The sequence below is a fragment of the Heteronotia binoei genome, chromosome 13 (assembly GCF_032191835.1).
Source record: "Heteronotia binoei isolate CCM8104 ecotype False Entrance Well chromosome 13, APGP_CSIRO_Hbin_v1, whole genome shotgun sequence".
NCBI lineage: Eukaryota > Metazoa > Chordata > Lepidosauria > Squamata > Gekkonidae > Heteronotia > Heteronotia binoei.
The window spans coordinates 34,865,216-34,880,259 of NC_083235.1; the positions used below are offsets into that span (position 1 = coordinate 34,865,216).

The window sequence follows — 15,044 nt, forward strand, 5'->3', positions numbered from 1 at the left end:
AATACATGCTGTCCTCCTGAAATTATACCATTGCACAGCACAAATGGAGGAGTCACATTTGCTTCTCCCAAACCAAAACGCAAAAGTCAGCAAGTGGACTCAGCCAACTTCCTCCTCCCTACATCATCAAGGCTACTCAAAAGAAGATTGCCAATAACTGTGGAAATTACAGCTGACCCGCTGAGAAGACCCCACTTGGAGAGGCTGGTTCTCACACCTGCTTCCTGGACCCAAATGCAATCCCCTCCCATGTTCCACAAAGGACTTGCAGAGAGCAACACTCTTTATGTAATTATGTAGTTGCCACCTGTTCTGTTTGGACCAGTGGAAGTCATACAATTGCCACCTGTTCTGCCTGGACTAGACACCTAGGACTGATGCAAGAAGACCCCTTATACATGTTAACCCCAGGATACCCCCTTCCCCAGGATAGGAAGCATGCTTTTAAAACCTCCTGGCTTCTCAGGCCTTGCACTGCCTCAGACTCAGGAAAGACTCCATCTTTAATATGAAACCCATGATCTAGCTATGTGCCGTTTAGAAGCCAGTGCCCAAGGGGCCACCTGTTTCCCATGAGAACTCTTGTAAACCCCAGTCAAGGCTGTTCCCTGTGACTCTCCCAAGGCCCTGGCCACAGTTTATGACCTTCTCAAGGCAAGTCAGGAACCTCCCTTACAATGCAGATTCCTCAGGAAACCTAATTGAAGACACAGGTAGGATGACCTCATTTCCTGTCCCATCAATGGCAGGCTTTGGCTGGGCCATCAATCATTTTAATTCAGTCATGCTATACACCATCAAAACTTTCTCCCATCCCATCAGCACTTCAGTTAGAGCACTCTGTAAAATTTGAGGTCTTCAGCAGCAAAATGGATCCAAATAACCCCAGCAGTTCTGGTTATTCCTCAGTCTGAGCCAATGACATTTGCCTCACAGCCAATGTCCAGGTAAAAGAGATATAAAAGCAGACTGTTCCTTCCTCAAGATAAGACTATTTCCACCCAAATTACTCCCTTAACACTTTGGAATGCCAAGACTACATTCATGCTGCAGAATCAGGCAACAAATGCAACTTTCCATCTTGTATTTTTAATCTGTTCCCTCTACTCCCCAACCTCTGCTTCCTAAACCCAGCTTTTCCATCCTCTGTTCCAGTTCCCTCTGTGTCCTGCTTGGAGAAGACTCCCACCTTCCAGATCCTAATTTGAAACAACTACATTGCAGTTGCTTTCATGGGGTAGCTGCTGTTGAACAGAAGCAAGCAGCCAGACTTGACTGTAAGACAACTGGTAACAAGTCACCTAGTGGCTACTGGTAAGCCTTGTCCTGATGAGTCCTCCTCCCTCAAGGGCAAAAACAGCCCAAGATAGGACCCTGCCCCCTTCTACTGACAGAAACCAAGGTTTGAAGGCTGGCAATATTGTTTTGTTGCCCAACAATGGCTACTGAGAGCATTTGTTCCTTAAAGCTACAGATACTGCTTCCATCAGCAGATTTTTATTTTATTTTTTTGCAACCCTGGAGCATTTTTCAGGTATGTAAAAAGATCTGAATTGTCTGTCCATGGCCCCAATCTCTGGATTTAAGTATCCACAGATGGGGCTACATTGAGAATTAGTTATAACAACTACCTCTTTTTCCTTGCCTTTCCTCAGTGGTAGAGCATCTGCTTGGGAAGCAGAAGGTCCCAGGTTCAATCCCTGGCATCTCCAAAAAAGAGTCCAGGCAAATAGGTATGAAAAACCTCAGCTTGAGACCCTGGAGAGCCGCTGCCAATCTGAGAAGACAATACTGACCTTGATGGACCAAGGGTCTGATTCAGTATAAAGCAGCTTCATATGTTCATATATGTTCATATTTTGTATGTTCAACAAAGATCAAATATGGTTGAGTTCAAGTTGCCATCTCTCTCTCTCCTTGTGTCTCCCACCACTATTCTGCCTGAGATATCATTCTACAACTGTGTCTGTGTATACACAGAATAGGGTCCCTTATCTCAGGACTGGAGGGGTTCATGTGTATAGGCCACACATGTAACTAAACTGATAACACACTTGTGTCACATAACACCTCTCTTCCCTGCCATTACAACTGTTGCCAATATACCCAAAATATAGGGTTGCGGGACACAAGGCTAATAGGGAGAGGGACTGGGTGAAAAGGGAAGCAAAGGCCCAAGGATATCAGAACTTTCCCACTCTTCTAGCATCAGTACAATATCATGCCTACAACCAAGGCTGCCAGACTCCAAGTTGGACCTGGAGATCTCCCAGATTTACAACTGATCTCCAGAATTAATTAAAAAGCGGCCCCGTGGCACAGAGTGGTAAAGCAGCAGTACTGCAGTACTGTGGTCTGAACTCTCTGCTCACGACCTGAGTTCGATTCCAGCAGAAGCTGGATTCAGGTAGCCGGCCCAAGGTTGACTCAGCCTTCCATCCTTCCGAGGTCAGTAAAATGAGTACCCAGCTTGCTGGAGGGAAAGTGTAAAAGACTGGGGAAGGCAATGGCAAACCACCCCTAAAAAGTCTGCCGTGAAAGCGTTGTAGAAGCAACATCACCCCAGAGTCGGAAACAACTTGTGCTTGCACAGGGGACCTTTCCTTTCATTCCAGAATTAACAGATAAGTTCCTCTGCAGAAAACTGCTGCTTTGGAAGATGGGCTATATGATATTATACCTCTCAGAGGACTTTCCTGAAACCCCATGATTCCCAGGCTTCAGCACCAAATCTCCAGGAATTTCCCAACCCAGAGTTCGCAACCCTGCTTCCAAACTTTTACTAAGTGCATGCAAAGTTTTAGAAATGCAAGAGGCTTTCCTGCTTATATTTGACTTGTCTTCCTTAAATGTTGTTTTGGCCTCTTTCTGATGGCACATTTGCAGTTAAGAGAACCAACACAGGCTCAGGGGCTGACCAGACCAAGCTCTGCAAAAATTGAAATGTTCCAGAGAACTGCCCCTCTCTGCACAAGGTTAATCCAGCAAAAACTCCTCAGCCTTACCTGCTTCTTCACATTCTCAATTTCAGTTCGTAGCCTCTGAATTGTCCGGTTGAGCTCAGAGATCTCAGCCTTGGTGTCTCGTAGACTGTCGCCATGTTTCCCAGCACACATCTGGAGCTCTTCATACTGGCATACAGAAAGAAGAGAAGGTCCCATTTTGTCATAGGTAGCAAAATAATATTTTGCAACAAGGCCCATTTGCTAACTGATGGAGGTTTCTCCAAAGATTTTGAGGCCTATTAGAGGTTTCCTCCATAACAGAAAGGAAGATGGCAATATCACACAGACTGTTGGCCAGTTACGAGGCTTGTTTTAGACTGACAAGAAAAATTAATGTCCGAAAACTGACCTTGGTTTGGTACCAAGACTCTGCTTCTGATCGGCTCTTCTGAGCAATCTCTTCATACTGAGCTTTGACTTCAGCTATGATGCTGTCCAAGTCCAGGTTTCGGTTGTTGTCCATTTGAAGGACAACGGAGGTGTCGGAAACAGTCTGCTGCATCTGGCTGAGTTCCTGCAAAAGTCATGCAGACATTAGCTTAACCATACTTTTCTTTTAGATGTATCTTCTTGATGCACCTGTTTCTTTCCTCCCTAATCTGCCTATATTTTCAAAAGTGACTAATGGCAGTGCGGGAAAAGCTGGCACACTTAAAGCGTCATGTTATTATTTTACTGGAGTTTCTGGGACTCCAGTGAAGAAAAAATTAGCCACCATTGTTATACATTAGTCATATTCCCATTATAATAATAGGTAGGGTGTATAGGGATTTAGACAGAGCAAGTATCTCAGGATATGTAGTCCATTATTTATTTTGTTGGACTTTTAGCCCTTCATCTCTTCTGCAGCAGGCTTTGGGTGGATTACAACATTCTTAGAACAAAGAATTAGAATATAAACCATAAAACAATTTCAGTACAGTATTAATACATGCAATATAAATATGTAAAAACCCTTAAGAGGCACCAGCTAAATAATTTAATTAATTGGATGAAATTCAAAATAATGCATAGTTGTGGATTGAAACAGAACAAGGGAAGTGGGTGGAAGATGGAGCAGCAATGATGGACTGTAAACACTGCTAAGGCAAAGCTAAGCAGAGCAGAGCAGAGCCATTATAAATGGATTGTCAGCGCCTCGACCATAGGCCTGGTGGAACATCGCTGTTTTACAGGCCGTGCACAACTGCATTAGATCCCACAGGGTCCAGATCTCACTAGGGAGAGTGTTCCACCAGGCTGGTGCCAGAGCCAAAAAGGCTATGTGGTTGAGGCTAGGCAGACATCTTTGGGGCAGGGTATGACCAGTAGGTGTTGATCGGAAGAACTTACAGTCCTTTGGGGGCTGTATTGGGAGAGACAGTCCTGCAGATACCCTCAGATACCCTCTGCAGGGTACCTATCAGCAAGAACTGAGCCACCCAATGTCATGTGGAGAACAGCATTTTGCTCTCCATGTTAAAGTACATGGTATTGCTCTGTACATTAAACAGACTGGATGTGTTTCTCTCTTATTATCAGAACAGCACCAATTTATTCATATGGGGAACAGTGAAAGATGTATACTGAGATACCACTGATGTACAGGGCTCATTCTTCTTCCTGCCTCTGACTTTCAAATCTGAATCAAATCTGTTCCTTCTGCATAGCCCCACTTCTTCATCTGCCTAAACCCATCTTGGGTTTTAGTTGCCCCGTGGCGCACAGTGGTAAAGCTGCAATACTGCAGCTCTGCTCATAACCTGAGTTTGATCTCAGCGGAAGCTGGGTTCAGGTAGCCGGCTCAAGGTTGACTCAACCTTCCATCCTCCCGAGGTCAGTAAAATGAGTACCCCGCTTGCTGGGGGGAAAGTGTAGATGACTGGGGAAGGCAATGGCAAACCACCCCATAAAAAGTCTGCCGCGAAAACATTGTGAAAGCAACGTCATCCCAGCAAAAGAGTCGGAAACGACTGGTGCTTGCACAGGAAACTACCTTTACCTTTTTTTACATTCTGGAGAGTGATGAAACATACACGCAGGCAACTAATTTCTACCTGAGACTGTCTTGCCAAAAATTAGCACATGGCAGGCAAGAGAGCAATTGGAAAAAAGTTAGTGCAAACATTGCATATTATTTGCTGCCATTTCATTTTGTTGAAACATGTACAAAGCTTTTACAGTTTTTTCTCCCCAACCCAAACCATGCTTACAGAAAAGTATATATCCAAAAAGATTTCAATGGCTTCCTTCATTTTTGCAAGCAAATTCAAATTTGTTTTGAACATCATGCCCCCCCCCCCGCCCTTCCAAAACCATTTTTCAGCTCATTGTTTCCCTAGGTGCCTGCCAAAAGCAACAAAACTACTTACTGCTTCATGCACACATTTCAGGAAGTTGATTTCATCTTGCAAAGCATCCAGTTTGGCCTGCAATTCTACTTTGTTCATGTAAGCAGCATCCACATCCTGCAGGAAAGAACAGAGGAGGGTTCCGCTATCAGCAGTGGAAATAAAAATAATAATAAATAGGGCCTTCAGGTCTTCTAAATGCCAACTCTCCCAGCACATTGAACCTTCAAACCACAACAAAGGTGCTAAGAATGTTCATCTGTTACACAATAGCTGTGGAATTTCACAGACAGATTGAGAAGAGATGGCCCAGAGCCCTGACGGCTTTTCTTCCCCTGCAACATCTAGCTCTCAGCCTCCACTCCAGCCCTGTACCTTGTCAGTATCACATACCACCATCTATTTTTCCTTTAGTGGATGGGGAAGATTCTCTCAGGCACTGCTAACTTCTTAGAACAGCCAGCTTCTCTTTGATGGCACCATCATATAAGGCTTTCTAAAATAGCACTCCCCTGCCTGATCTAATTAGATTTGGAAGCTAAGTAAGGTCAGCCCGGGTCAGTGTTTGGACGGGAAGTCCAGAGTCACTACACAGAGGTAGGCAATGACAAACCACCTCTGAAGGTCTCAAGCCTTGAAAACCCTACAAGGTCACCATAGGTCAGCTGAGACGTGACAGAATTTTCCACCACTAAAATGGCACTGGAATTCTTGAGAGTCTAGATTCTCTAAGGCAACACCATCAAATAGGATACTGTAAGAACCTGATTCTAGCTCAGTACATAGGATTGCCAGGCATGCGGGAGGTATTTACTACAGGGGGCAGCAATCTTCATCATTGCACAGTGACATCACTTCCAGCAGAACCCAGAAGGTCCAGCATTGCACTAGGACATTGCACTTGCCCCCAAACTCTATGGTGGTCACACTGGAAGTGACATAATTGTGCACCAATGAAGATCACCCCCCCCCCCAGTTGTGCCAACCTTCTTCGGCCCACCAAACAGATAAGCAGTGGTGGGCATCAGCAGCAATTACCAGGAGTTTGCCTACCATTAGTCTACCAGTACAGACAACTCCCTCCATGTGTTTACTCTCTGTGCAGGACAGGAGAATGAGCATGATCACACAACCACCCACACCTCTGTGTGAGCTCTTAATTATCTGCATGGGGTGAATGCACAGAGGAATTCCTGCACATGTGCCTCTCCCCATGATACAGGTTTGGGAAATTGCCAGTTAAGGGGAGATTAGGTGCATGCAAGCATTTCCTCTATGTGTTCGCCCTTTCCAGACTACTAAGTGAGGCAGGGGTGGAGCTAGAGTGCTCATGGCCACTTTCGCTCTCCATGTGATGACTGAACATGGAGGAGAGTGAGGTGCTAATGAGGTGGCAGTGTGCTGAGGTGGAATGTACTGGCCCAGACTGTACCATTCCTCTACTTTAATGATTCCCTGTAAATTGAAAACTTACTTACAAATTGATAGAATCTTTCTCCCTAATGTGCTATTTTTCACCCCAAAAATACAGGTAGTTTTTACATGGGGGGCACATTAAGAACCTATTGCCCCCACCACCACCACCAGAAGTCATGATAAGATCATGGAGCAAGGTACAACACATAATGATGGGATCAGGCATAATTGGGCAATAAAATGGAAACAACAATGGGAGAGGGTGTTACAGCTCTGCTTACACAGCATCTCTCCCCCAGCCTTTTCCCCAGAAAGTTCTCCCCTTGAGCTCCATTATGACAGAATGTAAATTTCACACTATACAAATACAATTTCACACTAGACCTTTAATCCTGGTTTAACCCTGTCCCCAAGCTGACATTCTACACTAAAACCATAGAATCATGGAGTCATATAGTTGGTTTCTCTGATTCTAGTGTAGAATGTCAGTTTGGGGACAGGGCTAAACCAGGATTATAATGCAAAATTGGTCTCTGTTTCCTGGGAACAGGTTGGCTTTGCTATACAATGGAATGATCAAACAGTGCCAGGCTAAGCAGTAGCATTACCACAAATTGGTCTTTCTAGTACAGCAAACGGTCACTTTAAGGCCCACCTCACAGTCCACCATATTAGATCACAACAATCCCATGATACATTACTTCAGAAGCAGGCAATGGATGGACTGGAGCGTGGAAAAAAATACATGCTTACTTGCTTTCCATGGTAAACTGACTAGCTGTTGAACTAAGAAGCGTATTCATATATTCTGACCCAACATATGCCAACTTTCCTTTTTTAAAAAACAAAAGCAAACTAAAGTTCTTACCTTTTTCAAGAGCACAAAATCATTCTCTGCTGTTGTACGCTTATTAATTTCTTCTTCATATCTAGTCAAATCAACAACAGAACACAAAAATTAAGTTCAAGGACTTTCACTTATTGATTTCTTCTTCATATCTGGTCAATGCAACAAGAAAAATACATTGTAACGTAGACCAGCTTGAGCTTTGAGCTCCTGGTCTCAATATTCTACATTCTTCCAAAGCTCTTATCATGAAAGCAGAATAAATGGGATTTTAAAAAGTCAAAAGTCTGCAAAAATACTCTCCCCCTGCCCCAATCTATTCTGATTACAGAATACAAAAAAAATTGTGCATCTCTTAATCACGAGCAGGGAGGAGGAGGAGGAAGGGAGATGATATTCAGCCTAGCCTTCCCTTTTTCTAAACTATATTAACAATAAAAGCCCTTCTGACTTAACCTGGTATGCAAGTGAAAGACAGTGAGAGTACAAACTAATCCTCAGAAATATGTTGTGGGTTATTCGGCAGTGCAAGTACATGACTCACACACTACCCTTCACGGTTTCCATTCTTCTGACTCACATCTCTACCAACCTGCATTCTGTATGCTTTGGCACTAGCCACACAAGGCATTTGCTGAATGGACTGATCAAACAATATAATTTCCAACTAGATGATTAAATAGCAACAGCTTTTGTGGAATGCTGAGTAGAGATGGGCACAAACCAGTTCATGAGGCAACATTCATCATGAACTCTGTCTGGTTTGGAACCCCTGGACTAATGTTCAGGGAAGGTGCATTCCCCGAACATTTACTGGCATTTTGTCTGGTTCGGCTGTTCAGGCCATTTAAATCTGATGCCTGTAATAGAACTGGGGGAGATCTGGACTGAAGTCCTGATCAGTTATGAAACTCACTGAATGACTCTTGGACAGTCATTCTCTCTCAGACTATCTCACACTGTAATTGTGAGTATAAAGTGATAAACTCCTCTTCCAGTCAACTGCATTTCTGCTTAAAAATTCCCACCCTCTTTCTGTCATTTGCTCTTCACAAGTCTTTGACGGGCTACTATCTCAGGACTACATGATATGCAAGTTTTTTTTTCCATTTATAGTGGAATACAATTCTATTTAATTGTTGCACAATAATCTACATACAAGTTGCATATCACTTCCTATACAGAATTGCTTTCTGTACAGGAAATATTATACAACTGAAGAGTATCTCACCCTATTTTCATCTCAGAGACCTCAGAAGGTATCAGAGATCGATTTCGCACTCACCCTTACACTGCTCTCACGTCCGTCTTCTAAGCACGGCGTCCTCCCGATTTCCCACTATTTGCACCAGGGCTGCAGCAAACATCACGGTTTTCATGCAGCAAACAGAAACAGTTAAAAACCAGTTTCCGTTTGCTGCATGAAAACTGCAATGTTTGCTGCAGCCCTGACGCAAAGTGGGAAATTAGGAGGACGCCACACTGAGAAGACGGTCATGAGAGCGATGTAAGGTGACTGCGAAACTGGCCAGAATTTCTCCTAACTAAATCCTATTATTTTATTAATTAAAATATTTCATAGAGTTGGAAGGGACATCCAGGGTCATCTAGTCCAACCCCCTGCAAAATGCAGGAAATTCACAAATACCTCCTCCACACACATACATCTCCAGTGCCCCCTGTTCCATGCCCAGAAGATGGCAAAAACCTCCAGGATTCCTTGCCAATCTGGCCTGGAGAAAAATTGCTGACTGACCCCAAAGTGGCAAATCAGCATTTCCCAGGGTATATAAGAAGGGCACACAAGAACTATGCACTGATGAAACCCTTCCTGCCCTCCTTCTCATGATCTGTTTAATCACAGAATCAGCATTGCTGTCAGATGACATCTAGCATCTGTTTGAAAACCTCCAAGGAAGGAGAGCCCACCACCTCCCGAGGAAGCCTATTCCACTGAGAAACAGCTCTGTCTGGAAGTTCTTCCTAATGTTTAGCAAAAACTCTTTTGATTTAATTTCAACCCACTGGTTCTCATTGGATCTTCTGGGGCAACAGAAAATAATTCTGCACCATCTTCTTTATCAAGGGGGGCCAATGGTAGCTCTCCAGATGTTTTTTTGCCTACAACTCCCATCAGCCCCAGCCATTGGCCATGCTGGCTGGGGCTGATGGGAGTTGTAGGCAAAAAACATCTGGAGAGCTACCATTGGCCACCCCTGGTCTATATGACAGCCCTTCAAGTACTTGAAGATTGTGCTCATATCATCTCTCAATCATTTCTTCTCCAGGCTAAACATACTCAGTTCCTTAAACCTTTCCTCACAGGACTTGGCCTCCAGACCCTTCACCATCTTCATTGCCCTCTTCTGGACATGTTCCAGCCAGTGTTCCCTCTAAGCTGAGTTAGTGTGAGCTAGTTCACAGTTTTTTAGCCTCTGACTCACACATTTTTTCTTAGCTCAGGAAAAATGGCCTCAGAGCAAACTAATTTATGCAGTAGCTCATGACTCTAAAGACAAAAGCTCACAAAGTAGATTTTTGTTCACAAGACTCGACAGCTTAGAGGGAGCATTGATTCCAGTGTGTCTATATCATTTTTGAATTGTGGTGCCTAAAAGTGAACACGATACTCTACATGAGGTGTAACTAGAGCAGAGTAAAGCAAGACCATCACTTCACTATACTTCTGTTGATATAGCCCAAAATTGATTTTGCCTTTTTACCTACCACATCACATTGGTGACTCATGTCCAGTGTACGGACCATTTAAACCCCTAGATTCTTTTCGCATATACTAATGCCAAGGCAAGTCTCCTCCATCCTATAATGATGCATTTGATTTCCCCTAATTTATAACCTGCTTTTCCTAGTGACTCAAGTCAATGTACAAATCATAATTTAGAATATGCAAAATAAATACCCCAAATAACTCAGCTCCCTTTAAAAGATGCCTGCAGTATTCATATATTCTGACCCCCCCCCTCCTCTTCAGGGGGGAAAAGTGTTTCATGGTCATTTGTTTTGCAGTAATATCTCCTTACTTGTTCTTGTAATCCTCCACAAGGTCTTGGAAATTCTTAAGTTCAGAATCCAGACCTCTCCTCTCATTCATAAGGCCATCAAGGTGTTTCCTCAAGTTGTTGATATAAGCTTCATACATCTGATCAAGGTTCCTGTGACCAGTACCAGTGCCATGACCCTGTTCTTGCAAGAGTTTCCATTTAGTCTCCAGAACTTTATTCTGCTGTTCTAGGAAACAGACCTGAATAAAGAAAAAAAGAAGAGGGGAGAGAAAAGATAGAATAATTTAATATGCGATACAGAAGTCCTTGAATGAAGGAAGCTGGGGATTTCTAGTACTTGTCCCTGTTGAACTGTTCTTCCAGTTTGGTCTTTATTCTGGTATTGTATTTTTTACAATGTTAGTGTGAGTTCCTAGAGCACTTCAGGTTTCATCTCCTTTCGCAGGTTTTTAGAAAGGGCCTAGGAGTGGGAGGGCAGAAACATCTCTATTACCTATTGATGGGGGGGGGGGGTTGTAGCTCAGCAGTAGGGCATCTGCTTTGCAGGCAGAAGGTCCCAGGTTTAGTCCCCAGTATCTCCAGTTATTTATTTCATTTATACCCCTCCTTTCTCCCCAAAGGAGACTCAAAGGAGCTAACATCATTCTCCCCTCTATTTCATCCATACAACAATCCCGTGAGTTAGGCTGGGAGTGTGTGACGCAGGGTTGTCAGCCTCCAGGTGGGGCCTGGAGATCTTCCACTTTTACAACTGATCTCCAGCTGGCAGAGATCAGCTCCCCTTAAGAAAATAGTAAATACAACTGGAACTGGCGTGAAAATAAGCTATATAAGATAACCACCGGAAGCAATAAAACCTTCACGCAAAGCGTGAAAATGAAAAACTAAAAATGCATGTTTACATGTGGTTATCTTATATAGCCCCTGAAGAAAATGGCTGCTTTGAAGGATGGACTGTATGGCCTTGTACCATGCTGAGGCCCCTCCCCTTCCCTCCCCAAACCCAACCCTCTCCCAGATCCACCCCCAAAGTCTCCAGGGGTTTTCTGACATGGACCTGGCAACCTTGGTGTGACAGGCCCAAGGTCAACCAGAAAGCTTCCATGGCAGACTAGGGATTGCAACCTAGGGTTAATGGGGTTGGGCAGTAGGTAAACTGGGAGACCTCTGCTTCAGACTCTGGTAAACCACTGTCAATCAGGATAAACAGTGCTGACCTTGACAAACCAATAGTCTGGCTCAGAACAAGGCAGCTTTATGTAAATGCCTGTACCTAAATATTAAAGCACTATGGGCCATACTAAATGTGATGGTGTCCTCATGGTCACGACAAGGGCCCCCTGTGGATTTTTTTTTGGGGGGGGGGGCACTTGCAAAAGCATGGAGGGAACAATAGCACTTCTTTAAAATAGTAGCAGAGTCCTCATGGCAGCCACGAGGATGCCCGCATGTTTATTTTGGCCCTGTATAAGATGCAGCATGCCATTTCAGATATTGCCAATACAGAGATTCGTTTTGAACTATGGATAAAATATTATGTGTGACAACTTTTTCTGGCATCTTTAAATAAAAGAGCAAGCCCCCCCCCCTTTCCTTTTATTATCCCCCAGCTGGATAATAAAGGAACCCCCACCATTTGTTGAGAAATTTTTTTGGAGGGAAACTGGATGCACATTACTAAGTTCTTATAACTGATATTACAGTAACAGGTGCCTCTTTCATACTGGAGCCTTCTTTATAGAGTATTTAATGTGACTGCTAATCCAGCCTCACAAAGGGATGATACTTTCTCATTTGCAGCACATGCCTCCTCCATGACAACTTGGGTGTAACCCGTGTCCAGATTCTACTGTTCAGACTGCCCTCCCTCTGCCCTGCCCACAAAGGGGGGGGGGGGGTCAAAATCTATATTACAGTCTCCATGCCTTGCTCCTCCACATGATCCTTGAAACCTAGCTGGTGGCTGAGAGAAGCAACAAATAAATTGGAGAAGGCAAACATTTGTTGCACTACCAATACAATCATGCTCTTAAGGAGCATCTACATTACATGCCAGGAGGAAGGGGTGCACCCAGAACTTTTCTTGTAGAAAAAGCTCAGCAGGTACTCATTTGCATATTAGGCCACCCCTCCTGACATCACCATTGTTTCACATAGGGCTTTTTTTGGTTGAAAAAGCCCAGCAGGTGCACATTTGCCTATTGGGCCACACCCCCTGATGCCAAGCCAGCCGGAACTGCGTTCCTGTGCATTCCTGTTAAAAAAAAAAAAAGCCCTGCGTGCACCCAACACATATCTTACATCAATGATCCAGATGGATGTGCAACAGTTTTGCCTCTATTAAAAAAAGGTCATTTTGAAACCAGCTCTTGGAAAAGGAGGATACATACTTCTTTCCCTAGGATCTCTCTCATTTCTTACTGTTTAATACTCTGTGCATGGGAAACTAGTGTAAGGACGCAAACTAAGGCCTTATCAGTAGCACAGATGTGAACAGGTTTAAATAATAATTCCTTCTCCCTGGGGGGAATCTGTGAGAATTCTTAAACTGCAGTTCCAGGACACTTTGAGTAGGAAGCCATAACAGTAAACTGGTATAGCTGTTTGTAGTATAAATATGCCCTTAATTTTTCCTTTCAGTTCTATTCCTATTTTTCTTGAATTTCTCAGGAACTACAAACAACCTTCATGGGAGCAACATTTGACCATCATTACTTTAAAATACAACATACAAATTTTACTCCATCTCCTATATTTTCTACTGATTTGAGATAAGTAGAAAAGATTATTTGGTGCAACTTCCACTAGAAATTGACTTTTCAATCTACTTCACAACTTTTCATTCTTGAAATGCTTAGTACAAATCAGGTCAGAACATAGAGATAACAATTTCTGTAATGAAAAAAAAAGGAAAGGAAAAAAGATATTCCTCACATTGGCATACAGTAATACTCTCATAAACATCTCACCTTGTCAATGAAGGAGGCAAATTTGTTATTGAGGGTTTTGATTTGTTCCCTCTCTTGAACCCTCACTTTTTGGATTTCTGGGTCTATCTCCAAGTTGAGGGGTTGCAGGAGGCTCGGATTGATGGTCACCTCTTTGATGCCTCCAGGTGGGCACACGGGAAATGCAGGGCCACCGGTGCCATCAAAACAACCACCAAACCCTCCACCAAAGCCACTACCACCGCCAAACCCTCCACCAAAGCCACCACCAATTCCATAACCTCCACCTCCTCGGCCACAAGCACCACCACCAAATCCACCAATAGAGATTCTGTTGTTTCCCCCTAGATTATAAAGACTCCTGCTGCCAAAGCCGCCACCTCCGCTGCTGCCACGGACAGAACATCCACGTGTTGTGGAAACAGTGTTGAAGCTGACTCTGTTTCCACCCCCAAAGGAAGCAGAGCTGGAGCTGAAACCTTTGCTGCCTCCTCCAGTGCTTCGGGCATAAGATTGGCGAGACATATTGGAGAGCAGAGAGGATGTCTTGGTGGGGATGTTTCCAAGGAAGTGTTCCTAGTAATGAGTGAAGCTGAGCCCCTCTGACAGTGAGAGCAAAAATTTAGTCTTTTATCTATTCAGGGAGCTGGCTGGGTGACAGGGGAGTGGAAAATAAAGTACTCATTTTATTGTATTCCTGAGCTTAGGTGTGCTTGGCACCCTCCCTCTCACACAGTGCCAAAAACTGACCTTCCCTGAAACACACCCCAAGAGCCCGCAACATGACAGTGAACTCTTGACAACCTCAGCTTACCTGTGTCACCCTTCTGTCAACTAAGACTACATTCTCTGTGAGCCATGCCTGTACAACGGGGCATGAAGTTACCTTGACATTCTTTTGCCCTGGAGGGAAAATAATCCCCTGGCTAACTTCTCTCCATCACTCCCTTTTCTTAAAGCCTGATGGCAGATGGTTCTTTTCAGAGGGTTCCAAGGGAACCTGCTGACATGCACAGTTCTGTAAAATCCACACCCAGGATTGCAACATATAATATATCAGTATTTCTTTTAAGGAATCAAAAATAAATCCCACATCAAATCTGACTTTGGGGTTTCTGAAGGAAAAGACATTTCCTCAGCTCAAGATTGAAATTCAAATGACAACTGGATTCAGTTAAGTGGTAGCAGGATTGGTGATGAGAACCAAAAATGGCCTGTTGAGACTTATCAGAATGGCAGCCATTATGAGCATGTGAAACTACTTTACATTGGAGCCAAAATACTGGTCCATTTAACTCAGTATTCTATTGCAGAGGCTCAGTAGGACAGGGAGAGGGATGAATAACAAGAGCCTCCATCTTCAAAGGATTTCTGGGGACTGCAGAACACTGAGGGTCAATCCACAGAATATGAAGGCCTCCTTGCTGCCAAGGAGCCACTGTATCAGATGTGCAAGGTGGGGGGTTGTGCCTCCC

The 15,044-nt window shown here is 43.9% G+C and overlaps 1 protein-coding gene across 2 annotated transcripts in view; it reads right to left on the reverse strand.

Moving 5' to 3' along the window:
- The window catches only part of LOC132581760 (keratin, type II cytoskeletal 4-like), a 170,797-nt gene extending 156,527 nt beyond the window's left edge, over positions 1 to 14,270 (reverse strand). Inside the window, exons 1-6 of one of the 2 annotated variants that reach the window (XM_060253164.1) lie at positions 13,591 to 14,270; positions 10,640 to 10,860; positions 7,620 to 7,680; positions 5,357 to 5,452; positions 3,355 to 3,519; positions 3,006 to 3,131 (exon numbers count right to left, since the gene is read on the reverse strand). In XM_060253164.1, coding sequence (XP_060109147.1) covers positions 3,006 to 3,131; positions 3,355 to 3,519; positions 5,357 to 5,452; positions 7,620 to 7,680; positions 10,640 to 10,860; positions 13,591 to 14,094 — 1,173 coding nt within the window. In that variant the 5' untranslated portion in view covers positions 14,095 to 14,270. The remainder of the gene's footprint in view (positions 1 to 3,005; positions 3,132 to 3,354; positions 3,520 to 5,356; positions 5,453 to 7,619; positions 7,681 to 10,639; positions 10,861 to 13,590) is intronic. The other variant, XM_060253165.1, reaches the window with a different exon arrangement.
- Between the last annotated feature and the right edge of the window lie 774 nt (positions 14,271 to 15,044).